General features: G+C 50.1%; 1 protein-coding gene across 5 annotated transcripts in view; it reads right to left on the bottom strand.

Moving 5' to 3' along the window:
* Nucleotides 1-16,444, bottom strand: part of LOC140425346 (triple functional domain protein) — an 801,905-nt gene that overhangs the window by 9,044 nt on the left and 776,417 nt on the right. For all 5 annotated transcript variants that reach the window (XM_072509510.1, XM_072509511.1, XM_072509512.1 and 2 more), the window contains one exon: nucleotides 7,694-7,832. In XM_072509510.1, coding sequence (XP_072365611.1) covers nucleotides 7,694-7,832 — 139 coding nt within the window. The remainder of the gene's footprint in view (nucleotides 1-7,693; nucleotides 7,833-16,444) is intronic.

The raw sequence follows: 16,444 nt of genomic DNA, 5'->3' as shown, positions 1-16,444 counted from the left end.
CACCTGCAACATCCATTCCTGTCCCTCCTCTATCCATGTCTCCGAAATGGCCACAACATCGAAGTCCCAGGTACCAACCCATGCTGCAGGTTCACCCACCTTATTCCGGATGCTCCTGGCATTGAAGAAGACACACTTTAAACCACCTTCCTGCCTGTCGGTACACTCCTGCAACTTTGAAACCTTACTCATGACCTCACTACTCTAAACCTCCTGTGTACTGGAGCTACAATTCAGGTTCCCAAGCCCCTGCTGAACTAGTTTAGACCCTCCCTAAGAGCATTAGCAAGGAATACTGAATTGAAAGTGAGAGAGAAAGACAAATGCTCACAGAGAAAAAGTTGGATAAAATGTTCATTTAAAATCTCCATGATAGCTAAAACCTTAAGGAATTAAGCTCCACACTTTCAGTGCCAGGGAGGTAGTCTGGTATTAAGACTTACTGAAGAGTAAAAAGAAAATGTCATTACTTTAGCGGTGAGTTCAGTCTATATATACACTATGAGCCAGTTAGTGAGATGCCATTTTCTTGCAGCTCACTGAGGAACACTGCAGCTTGGGCATCAATTTCCAGATTTTAACTTTTATCTCTGTTCTGCGTATCTGCTAGACGTTGCTGCTCGATTTGTACATAAATAACCATAAATGCTGTTTGGTTTCACCATTGCGAAATACAGCCTGAAGTATGAAGTCCAAATACCATGGGCGGGATTCTGCTGTAATCGGCGGGGCGGGCAATTCCGGCGGGAAGGAGTGCAGTGAACCACTCCGGCTTCGGGCCGCCCCAAAGGTGCGGAGGATTGGTGCGGAATCCTCCGCACCTTCAGGGGCTAGGCCGGCCCCAGAGTGGTTTGCGCCGCTCCGGCCGTCGGGGAAGTGGCTTGGCGCCACGCCAACCGGCGCTGAAGGGCCTCTGCCGGCTGGCGCGAGTTGGCGCATGCGCAGGAGCGCCAGTGTGTGCTGGCGTCATCCCAGCGCATGTGCAGAGGGCTTTGTCTCCGCACCGGCCATGGCGGACCGTTACAGCCGCCGGTGCGGAATAGAGTGCTCCCTGTCACAATATCCATTCATGTATATAATGAGATGCAGACAGGCAGTGATTGACACATAGGATGACTAGTAAGCATACAACACAGCACAGCCAATCACCAGACAGGACACAACCACTATAAAGCCAGAGGGCACTAGGTTTCCCGCTCTCTCGGGACCCAGCTACTGAGACAGTCAGAGTCCACGAGCTAGCAAGCACAAACACCATGCGGTAGCTAGTAAGTCTGGTCAGCCTACTACAAGGTCACTAGTCAGATCAGTATAGTATCGACCCACAGCTGAATATGTACAGCAGTTCATCTAGTTGAATAAAAGTGTTGGATCTTCTCCCGTGTTAGACGTCTTTTTCTAACTTCCCTGCATCGGGTGCAGTCCACATCAAACCAACCTGCCTGACACATCATGGTACCAGAATGATATTGATCTTGACGGACCTACCTCGAGTGAATCAGCATCGCCCAGCAAGCAGCCATCCAGCGAAATGGAAAACATCCAGCCTCCTCCGCAACTCCGCATCTCCGGTAACCTCGGCGCAAACTGGAAAATCTTCAAGCAAATGTTTCTCTTGTACTTCGAGGCCTCCGACCTCGAGGCAGCATCGGATGCCAGGAAGATCGCACTATTTCTCTCCACTGCGGGGGACCACGCCATCCACATCTGCAATTTGCTTACGTTCGCCGATGGCGAAGACAAAACAAAATTCAAAACAGTCCTGCTGAAGTTCGACAGCCACTGCGACATTGAGGTGAATGAGAGCTTTGAACGGTGCATCTTCCAGCAGAGGCGTCAGGGTAAGGATGAACATTCTCAGTCCTTCTTAATCCATCTCCGCATCCTAGCGCAGTCCTGTAACTATGACTCGATGGCTGATTCCATGATCCGGGATCAGATCGTTTTCGGGGTCCACTCCAACTCCCTGCGGCAGCAGCTCCTTAAAATCAAACAGTTGACCCTCTCTGTCGCTATCGAGACGTGCGTTGTCCATGAGCATGCCAAGAATCGTTACTCCCACATCAGGGCGACAGAAACTGCAAAGCTGGCCTCCCATGAGGCAGAAAGGGTGCAGGCCATTGCACAGATGCAGGGCCTGAGCATCGAGGAGAGTGGCCATTTTGCGCGCTTTTCTCGGATCCCAGCGCATGCGCGCCACGACCGAGTGGACGACGAGACCGAAAACCCGACTGCGCAGGTGCATACGTTGGCCGACTGCACTGCGTATGCGCGATGGCGCACGGAACGCGCTGATGTCAGCGTCATGACATGTTCGAATTGTGGCTCCGCCCACTTAAAGCGGCTATGTCCGGCAAGAGGATGCCGAGTCTCCAGTGTGGCAAGTTTGGCCACGACGCAGCACTCTGCAGATCCGCTCCACCGCTCAGCAGCCAGCGATCCCAGCGGCGGCGCAGAAGTATCCGCTCAATACAACAAGGCATGCCAGATTCTGATCCTGACAGCCTAACGGAACCTGATGCTGACTATCTCAAGTCTCCATATCGGGTGGGCATCATAACCACACATGAGCTGGCCTCCACCACACCTGCCTCTCGATCCTCAGTGTGGATCCCGATGATGAGTCGTGTACTGTCCTCACAGTTAAAAAGGCTCGCATCCAATTTAAACTGGACACCGGCGCGTCTGCAAACCTCATCTCACAATCCGACCTCGACACCAGCCGGGCCCGACCAAGCATTCTTCCACCGGCCTGCCAGCTCCTTGACTACAATGGCAATGCCATAGCTGCCAGTGGCTCATGTCAACTAGGGGTATCCAACAAGGCGATCAAGGCAACGTTACGATTTGAAATAGTCAGGCCTGACAGGGCGTCCCCGCTCGGTGCTCGCGCCTGCAAGCTCCTGAACCTGGTTCAGCGAGTCTACACCATGTCATCGTCACCGGCGACGGCCTCGCCCGATGGAAATTTGCAAGCCGACATAGGTGACATTATCACGCAGTACCACAGTGTATTCGATGGAATGGGCACGCTCCTGTACCGATATAAAATCCTGCTCAAGCTGAACGCCACCCCTGTAATTCATGCCCACGCCGGGTGCCAGCACCCCTCAAGGATCGTCTGGAAAAGCAACTACAGGACATCCAAGACCAGGGCATCATCTCGAAGGTCATGGAGCCAACAGACTGGATCAGCTCCATGGTATGCGTAAATAAGCCATCAGGGGAGCTCCGCATTTGCATTGATGCCAAGGATCTAAACCGCAACATCATGCGGGAGCACTCCCCGATCCCGAAGCGTGAAGAGTTAACCAGTGAGATGGCTCATGTCAAATTCTTCACTAAGCCGGACACCTCCCGGGGTTTTTGGTAAATACATCTGGGCGCGTCCAGTCGCAAGCTGTGCACGTTCAACACCCCGTTCGGCCGCTACTGTTACAACCGCATGCCTTTCGGTATCATATCTGCCTCCGAAGTGTTTCATCGCATCATGGAGCAGATGATGGAGGGCATCGAGAGGGTACGAGTATACGTGGACGACGTGATCATCTGGTCCACAACGCCCCAGGAACACATCGCTCGCCTCAAGCAGGTCTTCCAGCGAATTCATGAACATGGTCTCCAGCTCAACAGGGCCAAGTGTTCATTTGGTCAATCTGATATACAGTTTCTAGGCGACCACATCTCGCGGCAGGGTGTGCGGTCAGACAAGATCTTGGCAATCAACGCCATGAAGACCCCGGAGGACAAGAAGGCGGTCCTCCGCTTCCTCAGGATGGTCAACTTTCTCGGGAAATTCATTCCCAATATGGCATCCCACACCACGGCCCTCTGCCATCTCGTCAAGAAGTCAACTGAATTCCAGTGGCTGCCCACACATGAAGCGGAATGGCGTGAACTGAAGGCAAAGCTCATCACAGCCCCAGTTCTAGCATTCTTTGACCCAACCAAGGAAACCAAGATATCAACTGATGCAAGCCAGGACGGCATTGGGGCGATGCTCCTCCAGCGAGATGACTCCTCGTCCTGGGCTCCAGTGGCGTATGCCTCCAGGGCCATGACGCCCACTGAGCAACGGTATGCCCAAATCGAAAAGGAGTGTCTGGGTCTCCTGACAGGAATAGTCAAGTTTCATGACTATGTTTACGGCCTGCTGAAATTCACGGTGGAAACGGACCACAGTCCTCTAGTCCACATAATCCAGAAGGATTTAAATGACATAACACGTCGGTTACAGCGAATTCTTCTTCGACTCCGCCGCTATGACTTCAAACTTGTCTACACGCCAGGCAAAAAGCTGATCATTGCAGATGCCCTATCCCGGTCCATCACCACACCATGTGAACAAGGTGACTTTATCTGCCACATAGAAGCGCAAGTGCAATTGTGTGCCACCAACCCCCCAGCCTCTGACAAACGGGTGGTCCAAATTCGTGAGGAAACGGCCAAGGATCCTTTACTGCAGCGTGTGATGCAGCACCTTACCCATGGCTGGCAGAAGGGACAATGTCCCCAATTCTTTAATGTTAAAGACGAGCTGACGGTTGTGGAGGGAATCCTTCTGAAACTCGACAGGATCGTTATTCCTCAAAGCATGCAGGCTACGGTGCTGGGTCAACTCCATGAGGGTCATCTTGGAGTTGAGAAATGCTGACGCAGAGCTCGAGAGGCGGTTTACTGGCGGGCATTAACCAGGATATTGCCAACACGGTCCTCAACTGCCCCACCTGTCAGAAGTTTCACCCGGCTCAACCCAAGGAAACACTGCAACAGCACGAGATCGTGACCTCTCCGTGGTCCAAAGTAGGTGTAGACCTTTTTCACGCCAAGGGGTGTGACTACGTACTCCTGGTCGACTACCTCTCCAGTTACCCAGAAGTGGTGAAACTGTCCGACCTCACGTCGAAGGCGGTCATCAAAGCCTGCAAAGAAATGTTCGCCAGGCACGGGATACCGCTCACGGTAATGACAACGGTCCATGCTTTTACTGCCAAGAATGGTCTTATTTTGCACAGTCCTACAACGTCCGTCACGTTACCTCCAGTCCCCACAACCCGCAATCAAACGGGAAGGCAGAGAAAGGGGTCCATATTGTCAAGCGGTTGCTGTGCAAAGCTGCAGACTCAAGCTCCGACTTCAACCTGGCAATGCTGGCATACAGGGCAACCCCACTGTCCACTGGGTTGTCTCCAGCGCAGATGCTCATGAACTGCACTCTGAGGACCACAGTTCCAGCCATCCATGTTCCAGACCTTGACCACCTCACGGTACTACAAAAAGTGCAGCAGTCCAGGGCCCAACAGAAGGCCACATATGATGCTCATGTCACGGATTTACCTGAGCTGGCTCCAGCCGATCATGTTCGCGTCCAGTTGCCTGAGGGCAATTGGTCAGCCATAGCTGTTGTTGTCAAACAAGTTGCCCCGAGGTCTTTCATTGTTCGCATGGCTGATAGCTCTCTGCTACGGTGCAACAGACGGGCATTGCAAAGAGTTCCACGCCCACCACCTGACCGCAGTGCTCCGCCGGCTATCATACTTCCTCCGGACGTACCCTGCCATGAGGCCACCGATCTGCCAGCGATCGTGCCGGCCCACGTGACCACCGCAATGGCAGCGATCCCATCTCTCCATGTGCAGGCGACTCCTGAACCACCTCTGCGGCGATCGACAAGAATTTGTCGCCCGCCACAAAGACTGAATCTGTAGACTTAACTCTTGTAAATATTGACTAGTTTGCCATGTATCTGCACTATCAACACCTTCCCATGCATATACGTTTGTTCAATCACCGTTTGTATATAGTCAGACCTATATACATACCTCAGTATTTATTTAACTCAAAAAAAGGGGGGTGATGTCATAATATCCACTCATGTATATAATGAGATGCAGACAGGCAGTGATTGACACATCGGATGACCAGTAAGCATACAACATAGCACAGCCAATCACCAGACAGGACATTACCGCTAGAGGGCACTAGGTTTCCCGCTCTCTTGGGACCCAGCTACTGAGACAGTCAGAGTCCACGAGCTAGCAAGCACAAACACCATGCGGTAGCTAGTAAGTCTGGTCAGGCTACTACAAGGTCACTAGTCAGATCTGTATAGTGTCGACCTACAGCTGAATATGTACAGCAGTTCAACTAGTTGAATAAAACAGTGTTGGATCTTCTCCTGTGTTAGTCGTCTTGTTTCTAACTTCCCTGCATCGAGTGCAGTCCACATCGAACCAACCTGCCTAACACATCACCCCCAAGGCACAGGCCCACCCGCGGATCGATGGGCCCCGATTGCGGGCCAGGCCACCGTGGGGGCACCTCCCTGGGCCAGATCCCCCCCGCGCTCCCCCTGAGGCCACCCGCACCGCCAGGACCCGCTGGTAAGGACCTACTCTAATTTACGCCAGCGGAACCAGCAAAAAAACGGGTGGCCACTCGGCCCATCGCGGGCCAGAGAATCTCCGGGGGGAGGGCCCGCTGCCAGCCGCCGCCGACCGGCGCGATTCCCGCCCCCGCCAAAACCCCAGCGCTGGAGTATTCGGCAGCCGGCAGAGGCGGGATTCACGCCGCCATCCCGGCGATTATCCGACCCAGCAGGGGGTCGGAGAATCCCGCCCCTCATTTTCAATTGCTTTAATAGTATTGTTATTTCAGTAAATTTTGCAATTGGATTACAAAACATAGATCAGATATTGATTTTTTATGTAATGCATTTATTATTTTCCTCCATTTTTCACTGGCTTACTGTGCCATGCAGTATTTCTAAATGAGGTCTTACAGTGCAGAAGGAAGTCATTCAGCCCATCGAGTCTGCACCGGCCCTTGGAAAGAGCACCCTCCTTTCGTCCACGCCTCCACTCTATCCCCGTAACCCCACCTAACATGGGGCAACCTCCGGGTGCTCCGGTTTCCTCCCTCAGTCCAAAGATCTGCAGGTTAGGTGGACTGGCCATGCTAAATTGCCCTTAGTGTCCAAAATTGCCCTTCATGTTGGGTGGGGTAACTGGGTTATGGGGATAGGGTGGAGGTGTGCGGTTGGGAAGGGTGCTCTTTCCAAGAGCTGGTGCAGACTCGATGGCCCGAATGGCCTCCTTCTGCACTGTAAACTCTATGAATCTATGAATTTAACATGGCCAATCCACCTAACCTGCACATCTTTGGACTATGGGTGGAAACCGGAGCACCCGGACGAAACCCACGCAGACACAGGGAGAAAATGCAAACTCCACACAGACAGTCACCCGAGGCTGGAATTGAACCCGGGTCTCTGGAGCTGTGAAGCAGCAGTGTTAACTACTGTGCCACCATGCCGCCCGATGGAACACAAGTCCATGCCATTGCCTCTCCAAATTAGTTACCAGTAGGTTGTCCAGATTGATTTGAGAGATCCTTCTTCTGGTTTACCTTTTTTCTTGCAAGAAGCACCTGGCCTCCACTTTAATATTTATGCCTAATGTATGGTTGAGGTTGACAACTAAAAATGTTATCCTATATCCTACCAGTCCACAACATGTTCCATTGTGCTTTACACAATTTCTGACACATTATAAAAATTCAAAGTGAAAGAATTAAGTTTTTCTTATTATTCGCAACATATGTCAGTAATGGCAGTGTGGTGTGTTAGTAAAAACACATCACTCTTTCAGAAGTACGAATTTTACAAAGTTAAGAGTGAGCTCGTCGCACCAACCTTTATATCTAGGTGAGCTATTCTGCAATGGTGTAAATACTGTACAGCTTCCAGAGTTTCTCTGAGATACGATGCCACCTTCTCTTCAGTCAAATTCCCCCACTCTATTATATAGTTGAGAAGGCGACCGTGGTCTGCTCTGAAAAATAAAACTTTTGTGAGCATGGTGATAAAATCATTAAAAAAAAATGTCTTTCCCCTCAATTCATCCCGATTTATTGCACCTCAACATGTCTCTCCAGTTTCTAAACTCATTTAAGTAAGACATTTTAAACAAAATAGCAAACTAGCATTTCTACAGTGCCTTTCAGGGCATCAAGATGTCCCAAAATACATTAGAGCCAGTGAAGTGGAGTCACTGTTGTAGTGAAATATGGCTGACAACTTGTGCACAGCAAGGTCTAACCGTAAGGACATTTAGCTGCAATTTGCATAAGCTACCATATTACCTCAATTATAACATGCAAATTTATAATAAAAACCAAATTCTAGACTTAATCCGTTCTGTACACCTCATTTTATGACTTTTTATTGAACATCACATTTTTTGTATTTGTGATTTCCGAATATTTTTACCTTCTCAATTAAACCGAGACAGTGCAAATGTGAGCAAACTTTCACAACTATTATTTAAAACCAATAAACATAAATAAGTTGAGAAAATTTAATAGAAAAATACACAGTACAGTCTTGAGTTGTGAGTACCACACTCCAACATTTGGCATCAACATCAACAGCTTGAAGGAAAATCAGCAATGGCTCAGCAGATGATACATCAATATAATAAGAGACTGGATACATTTGGGTTATATTGCCTATTGATGAAGGAGTTATCTGAGCTTAAAATCGTGAAAGGAATTGACATGACAGATAGGAAATAACTTTTTTCCATGTCCATAACAAGATAATATAACCTTAAAATTCGAACAAATCTGCAGTTAAAAGTGAATCCAGGAAGATTTTTCACATAACGTTGTGAGAATGTGGAATGTTTTACCTCAAACTCAATTGAGATGTTCAAAAGGGAGGTAGATAGTTACTAAGGAAATAAGGGAATTAAAGTAATTGCAGAAAGAGTAGGAAAGTTGGAATTAGAAGATGAAGTGCTGTTACATTTAACAAAATGGCAGCCGACTTGAAGAGTTACATGTAAGAGTTACAGCTGACATAAAAACATCATAATCTTTTCCCCACACCATACACTGTACATATGACACCAGTGTTAGAAATTAGTAATAACCCATACACACTGCAAACTGCATAAGGTCTAGCTTCTTTTATCCGTGGAATTATTATTGTTAGATGATGACAGCTGTCCCGAGCTCGAGAAAGGACCCATGTCAGACAATGCCTTCCGTGATTGAGAGAGAGCAACTGGTACGTCACACAAACAACCACATTACAAAACAACACTAGGCTTTTCATTCAACCTTTCTTAATTAGGACCCTGCTGGGACATAAGTTAATTAGTGTGTGGAAGGAGAATACAAATTACTTTCTTTTTAAACAAACAATTTTATTGAGTTTTTTTTTGGCATTGTAAACAGTTACAGCTAACAGAAATGTGCAAATATCAATAGAAAACCACTACTTCAATCAAACCATACTGCACATGCCCGCTCCTCTCCCCAAGACACTGCCCACCCATTTATCCCTCCTACTCTACCCTAATCTCCCCCCTCCCCCCCTGCTGACGTTCACTCTCCCGCGAAGAAGTCGATGAATGGTTGCCACCTTCGGGCGAACCCCTGTACAGATCCCCTCAAGGCGAACTTCATTTTTTCCATACCCAGAAAACTTGACATGTGAACATGGTTCGCTGGTCCTCCCACGCATCTAGCGCACTTGTCCTCTACCCCAAAGAATTTGCTCATCCGAGCTACCGTCATGTGGGCCCGGTGAACGACCTTAAATTGAATCAGGCCGAGCCTGGCACATGTTGCGGTTGAATTTACCCTACTCAGAGCTTCCGCCCACAGCCCTTCCTCCATCTCCCTGCCGAGCTCCTCCTCCCATTTGAGTTTCAGTTCCTCCGTCTGGGACTCTTCCCCCTTCATGAGCACCTTGTAGATATCCGAGACTCTACCCTCTCCTCCTTCTCCTCTAGCGACTATTCTGTCCTGGATCCCTATTGATGGAAGGCGCAGGAAGGATGGGACCAAGTCCCGCATCTGTAAGTACCTAAAGTCATTTATCCTTACCAGCTCAAATTTCTCCTCCAAGCCCCTCAAACTCGCAAAGCTCCCCTCCAGGAACATATCGCCCACCCTCCCCACCCCCGCCCGCTGCCATGTTCAAAACCCTCCATCCATGTTCCCGGGGGCGAATCGATGGTTATCACATATTGGAGCCCAAACAGACGCACCCACCCCCCCACATGTCTCCTCCACTGGCCCCATATCCGCAGGGCCGCCCCCACTACCGGGCTGGTGGAGTACCTGGCCAGCGACAGCAGCAGGGGAGCCGTAACCAGGGCGAATACAAATTACTTTAATGAACGATACTGTGGTTCAACAGCCTGATAAGGAATTAGAATATATAGATTGAATAGCCATTATATCTAGTTTATTCACAGCTATGCACATAAATTAATGGTGAAAGGCCAGAAACAAATTGATGATATTTCTACAAAAGTTAGCTTTGAAGGCCGATGGCGGAATGTTTCTTAGGGCAATGAAACTGGCTATGGGGAACAGCTTAGGGTGAGATAAGGAAATGATAATGGAAAGCCTTGACCTGATTGATCTAGAGCAGAAGGTACATGTCAAGGTTTAAGAAACTAATGGTAGGTGAATGCCATTAAAAATGAGCTTCTCAACCCAAGGTTTAGACAAAGAACTCAACATTTTATAGGCTATTGTGCAATAAAGTAAATCTTGTAGGGATGAAAAGGCCTTGCCAATAATACATTCAGGTCTACCCCTGAAAAAGGATATGAAGTAAGAGACTTTGGAGGACGTCAGTGCTGTTAGGCAGAGAAGAACTCTTTTTTTTTTTAAATAATATTTTATTGAAAATTTTTGGTCAACCAACACAGTACATTGTGCATCCTTTACACAACATTGTAACAATACAGATAATAATGACCTTTTTTTAAATTTAAACAAAAACAACAACAAATAAATAAATATTAAATAACAAAAAATAAAAACTAGCCCTAATTGGCAACTGCCTTGTCTCAGGCCACCCCCCCCCCATCCCCCCCCCCCATCTCCATTCCCCCCATCCCCCCCCCCCATCCCCCCCCCCCCCCAAAGTCCTGGGCCGCTGCTGCTGCCTTCTTTGTTCTCCCCTATCTATCTTTCCGCAAGATATTCGACGAACGGTTGCCACCGCCTAGTAAACCCTTGAGCCGACCCCCTTAGGACGAACTTAATCCGCTCTAACTTTATGAACCCCGCCATATCATTTATCCAGGTCTCCACCCCCGGGGGCTTGGCTTCTTTCCACATTAGCAATATTCTGCGCCGGGCTATTAGGGACGCAAAGGCCAAAACATCGGCCTCTTTCGCCTCCTGCACTCCCGGCTCTTGTGCAACCCCAAATATAGCCAACCCCCAGCTTGGTTCGACCCGGACTCCTACTACTTTCGAAAGCACCTTTGTCACCCCCATCCAAAACCCCTGTAGTGCCGGGCATGACCAAAACATATGGGTATGATTCGCTGGGCTTCTCGAGCACCTCGCACACCTATCCTCCACCCCAAAAAATTTACTGAGCCGTGTTCCAGTCATATGCGCCCTGTGTAATACCTTAAACTGAATCAGGCTTAGCCTGGCGCACGAGGACGACGAGTTTACCCTGATTAGGGCATCTGCCCACATCCCCTCCTCAATCTCCTCCCTAGCTCTTCTTCCCATTTCCCTTTTAGTTCGTCCATCATAGTCTCCCCTTCGTCTCTCATTTCCCTATATATATCCGACACCTTACCGTCCCCCACCCATTTCTTTGAGATGACTCTGTCCTGCACCTCTTGTGTCGGGAGCTGCGGGAATTCCCTCACCTGCTGCCTCGCAAAAGCCCTCAATTGCATGTACCTGAATGCATTCCCTTGGGGCAACCCATATTTCTCGGTCAGCGCTCCCAGACTCGCAAACTTCCCATCCACAAATAGATCTTTCAATTGCGTTATACCTGCTCTTTGCCACATTCCATATCCCCCATCCATTCCCCCCGGGGCAAACCTATGGTTGTTTCTTATCGGGGACCCCCCCAGTGCTCCGGTCTTTCCCCTATGTCGTCTCCACTGTCCCCAAATCTTCAGTGTAGCTACCACCACCGGACTCGTGGTATAGTTCCTTGGTGAGAACGGCAATGGGGCTGTCACCATAGCCTGCAGGCTGGTCCCCCTACAGGACGCCCTCTCTAATCTCTTCCACGCCGCTCCTTCCTCCTCTCCCATCCACTTACTCACCATTGAAATATTAGCGGCCCAATAATACTCACTTAGGCTCGGTAGTGCCAGCCCCCCCCTTATCCCTACTACGCTGTAAGAATCCCTTCCTCACTCTCGGAGTCTTCCCGGCCCAAACAAAACCCATGATACTCGTTTCTATCCTTTTGAAAAAAGCCTTCGTGATCACCACCGGGAGACACTGAAACACAAAAAGGAATCTCGGGAGGACCACCATCTTAACTGCCTGCACCCTCCCTGCCATTGACAATGCTACCATATCCCATCTCTTGAAATCTTCCTCCATCTGTTCCACCAACCGCGTCAAATTTAGCCTGTGCAATGTGCCCCAATTCTTAGCTATCTGGATCCCCAGGTAACGAAAGTCTCTTGTTACCTTCCTCAACGGTAGGTCTTCTATTTCTCTACTCTGCTCCCCTGGATGCACCACAAACAGCTCACTCTTTCCCATGTTCAATTTATACCCTGAAAAATCCCCAAACTCCCCAAGTATCCGCATTATTTCTGGCATCCCCTCCGCTGGATCCGCCACATATAGTAGCAGATCATCCGCATATAAAGATACCCGGTGTTCTTCTCCTCCCCTAAGTATTCCCCTCCATCCCTTGGAACCTCTCAGCGCTATCGCCAGGGGCTCAATCGCCAGTGCAAACAGTAATGGGGACAGAGGACATCCCTGCCTTGTCCCTCTATGGAGCCGAAAATATGCCGATCCCATTCGTGACCACACTCGCCACTGGGGCCCTATACAACAGCTGCACCCATCTAACATACCCCTCTCCGAACCCAAATCTCCTCAACACCTCCCACAGATAATCCCACTCCACTCTATCAAATGCTTTCTCGGCATCCATCGCCACTACTATCTCCGTTTCACCCTCTGGTGGGGCCATCATCATTACCCCTAACAACCTCCGTATGTTCGTGTTCAGCTGTTTCCCCTTCACAAACCCAGTTTGGTCCTCATGAACCACCCCCGGGACACATTCCTCTATTCTCATTGCCATTACCTTGGCCAAGACCTTGGCATCTACATTGAGGAGGGAGATTGGTCTGTAGGACCCGCATTGTAGCGGATCCTTTTCCTTCTTTAAAAGAAGCGATATCGTTGCTTCTGACATAGTCGGGGGCAGTTGTCCCCTTTCCTTTGCCTCGTTGAAGGTCCTCGTCAGTAGCGGGGCGAGCAAGTCCAAATATTTTCTGTAAAATTCAACTGGGAATCCGTCCGGTCCCGGGGCCTTTCCCGTCTGCATGTTCCTAATTCCTTTCACCACTTCTTCTACCGTGATCTGTGCTCCCAATCCCATCCTTTCCTGCTCTTCCACCTTGGGAATTTCCAGCCGATCCAAAAACTCCATCATTCTCTCCCTCCCATCCGGGGGTTGAGCTTCATACAATTTTTTATAAAATGTCTTAAACACTTCATTCACTCTCTCCGCTCCCCGCTCCGTCTCTCCATCTTCGTCTCTCACCCCCCCTATTTCCCTCGCTGCTCCCCTTTTCCTCAATTGGTGTGCCAGCAATCTGCTCGCCTTCTCTCCATATTCATACTGTACACCCTGCGCCTTCCTCCATTGTGCCTCTGCAGTGCCTGTGGTCAGCAAGTCAAATTCCACATGCAGCCTTTGCCTTTCCCTATACAGTCCCTCCTCCGGTGCTTCCGCATACTGTCTGTCCACCCTCAAAAGTTCTTGCAACAACCGCTCCCGTTCCTTACTCTCCTGCTTCCCTTTATGTGTCCTTATTGATATCAGCTCCCCCCTAACCACCGCCTTCAACGCCTCCCAGACCACTCCCACCTGAACCTCCCCATTGTCATTGAGTTCCAAGTACTTTTCAATGCATCCCCTCACCCTTAAGCACACCCCCTCATCCGCCATTAGTCCCATATCCATTCTCCAGGGTGGACGCCCTCTTGTTTCCTCCCCTATCTCCAAGTCTACCCAGTGTGGGGCATGATCCGAAATGGCTATAGCCGTATATTCCGTTCCCCTCACCGTCGGGATCAATGCCCTACCCAACACAAAAAAGTCTATGCGTGAATAGACTTTATGGACATTGGAGAAAAACGAGAACTCCTTACTCCTAGGTCTACTGAATCTCCACGGGTCCACCCCTCCCATCTGCTCCATAAAATCCTTAAGCACCTTGGCTGCTGCCGGCCTCCTACCAGTCCTGGACTTCGACCTATCCAGCCTTGGTTCCAACACCGTGTTAAAGTCTCCCCCCATTATCAGCTTTCCGGTCTCTAGGTCTGGGATGCGTCCTAGCATTCGCCTCATAAAATTGGTATCGTCCCAATTCGGGGCATACACGTTTACCAACACCACCATCTCTCCCTGTAATTTGCCACTCACCATCACGTATCTGCCCCCGTTATCCGCCACTATAGTCTTTGCCTCGAACATTACCCGCTTCCCCACTAATATAGCCACCCCCCTGTTTTTCGCATCCAGCCCCGAATGGAACACCTGCCCTACCCATCCTTTGCGCAACCTAACCTGATCTATCAGTTTCAGGTGCGTTTCCTGTAACATGACCACATCTGCTTTAAGTTTCTTAAGGTGTGCGAGTACTCGTGCCCTCTTTATCGGCCCGTTAAGCCCCCTCACGTTCCACGTGATCAGCCGAGTTGGGGGGCTTCCCCCCCCCCCCCCTTGCCGGTTAGCCATCATCTTTTTCCAGCTTCTCGCCCAGTTCCCACGCGGCTGTATTTCTCCCAGACGGTGCCCCCCCGCCCATCCTTTCCCGCACCCACTCCCCCCTTTCCCCAGCAGCAGCAACCCAGTAATTCCCCCCCCCCCCCGCTAGACCCCCCGCTAGCGTAATTACTCCCCCCATGTTGCTCCCAGAAGTCAGCAAACTCTGGCTGACCTCGGCTTCCCCCCGTGATCACGGCTCGCCCCGTGCGGCGCCCCCTCCTTCCTGCTTCTCTATTCCCGCCATAATTATCATAGCGCGGGAACCAAGCCCGCGCCTCTCCCTCGGCCCCGCCTCCCATGGCCAACGCCCCATCTCCTCTCCCTCCCCACCTCCCCCCATCACCACCTGTGGGAGAAAGAAAAGTTACCATACCGCAGGATTAATCATACAATCCCTCTTCGCCCCCCCCCCCCACTCGTCCCACCACTTTGTCCAAACGTTCATTTCCGTAGTCCAATCATTCCAATTTTTCTTCTACAATAAAAGTCCACGCTTCATCCGCCGTCTCAAAGTAGTGGTGCCTCCCTTGATATGTGACCCACAGTCTTGCCGGTTGCAGCATTCCAAACTTTATCTTTTTTTTGTGAAGTACCGCTTTGGCCCGATTAAAGCTTGCCCTCCTTCTCGCCACCTCCGCACTCCAATCTTGATAGACGCGGATCACCGCGTTCTCCCATTTACTACACCGAGTTTTCTTCGCCCATCTAAGGACCATTTCTCTATCCTTAAAACGGAGAAATCTCACCACTATGGCGCTGGGAGCTTCTCCTGCTCTCGGTCCTCGCACCATAACTCGGTATGTTCCCTCCACCTCCAACGGACCCGTCGGGGCCTCCACTCCCATTAACGAGTGCAGCATCGTGCTCACATATGCCCCGACGTCCGCCCCCTCCACACCTTCAGGAAGGCCAAGAATCCTCAAGTTGTTCCTCCTTGCGTTATTTTCCAGTGCCTCCAACCTCTCCACAGATCGTTTCTGGTGTGCCTCCTGTATCTCCGACTTCACCACCAGGCCCTGTATGTCGTTTTCATTCTCTGCTGCTTTCGCCTTCACGACCCGAAGCTCCTGCTCCTGGGTCTTTTGTTCCTCTTTCAGCCCTTCAATCGCCTGTAATATCGGGGCCAACAACTCTTTCTTCATTTCCTTTTTTATCTCCTCCACGCAGCGTTTCAAAAACTCTTGTTGTTCAGGGCCCCATATGAAACTGCCACCTTCCGACGCCATCTTGGTTTCTGCTTGCCTTCCTTGCCGTTGTTCCAAAGGATCCGCTGCAATACGGCCACTTTCCTCTCCTTTTTCCATCCGTGTCCAGGGGGAACACCCTTCTGGTTTACCGCACGGTGTTTTCAGCCGTTAAAATTGCCGTTGGGGCTCCTATCAAGAGCCCAAAAGTCCGTTTCACAGGGAGCTGCCGAAACGTGCGACTCAGCTGGTCATCGCTGCACCCGGAAAACCCAGAGAAGAACTCTTAAGGAGAATTCTGATCCAATACTCGAGAGGTTCAAGAAGTTGCGAAAACTTGGGACACGGAGAAGAAGAAAAAGAAGAAAGAAAGCATATGCCAAACCTCCTGCCCGATCTGGAACAGAAACTCACTACCCGTCAAAGTTGTTATGTTGTTTTGATTAAAAAG

This window comes from Scyliorhinus torazame, chromosome 6 (assembly GCF_047496885.1).
Source record: "Scyliorhinus torazame isolate Kashiwa2021f chromosome 6, sScyTor2.1, whole genome shotgun sequence".
NCBI classification, from domain to species: Eukaryota; Metazoa; Chordata; class Chondrichthyes; order Carcharhiniformes; family Scyliorhinidae; genus Scyliorhinus; species Scyliorhinus torazame.
This window is presented reverse-complemented; position numbering and strand designations above follow the sequence as displayed.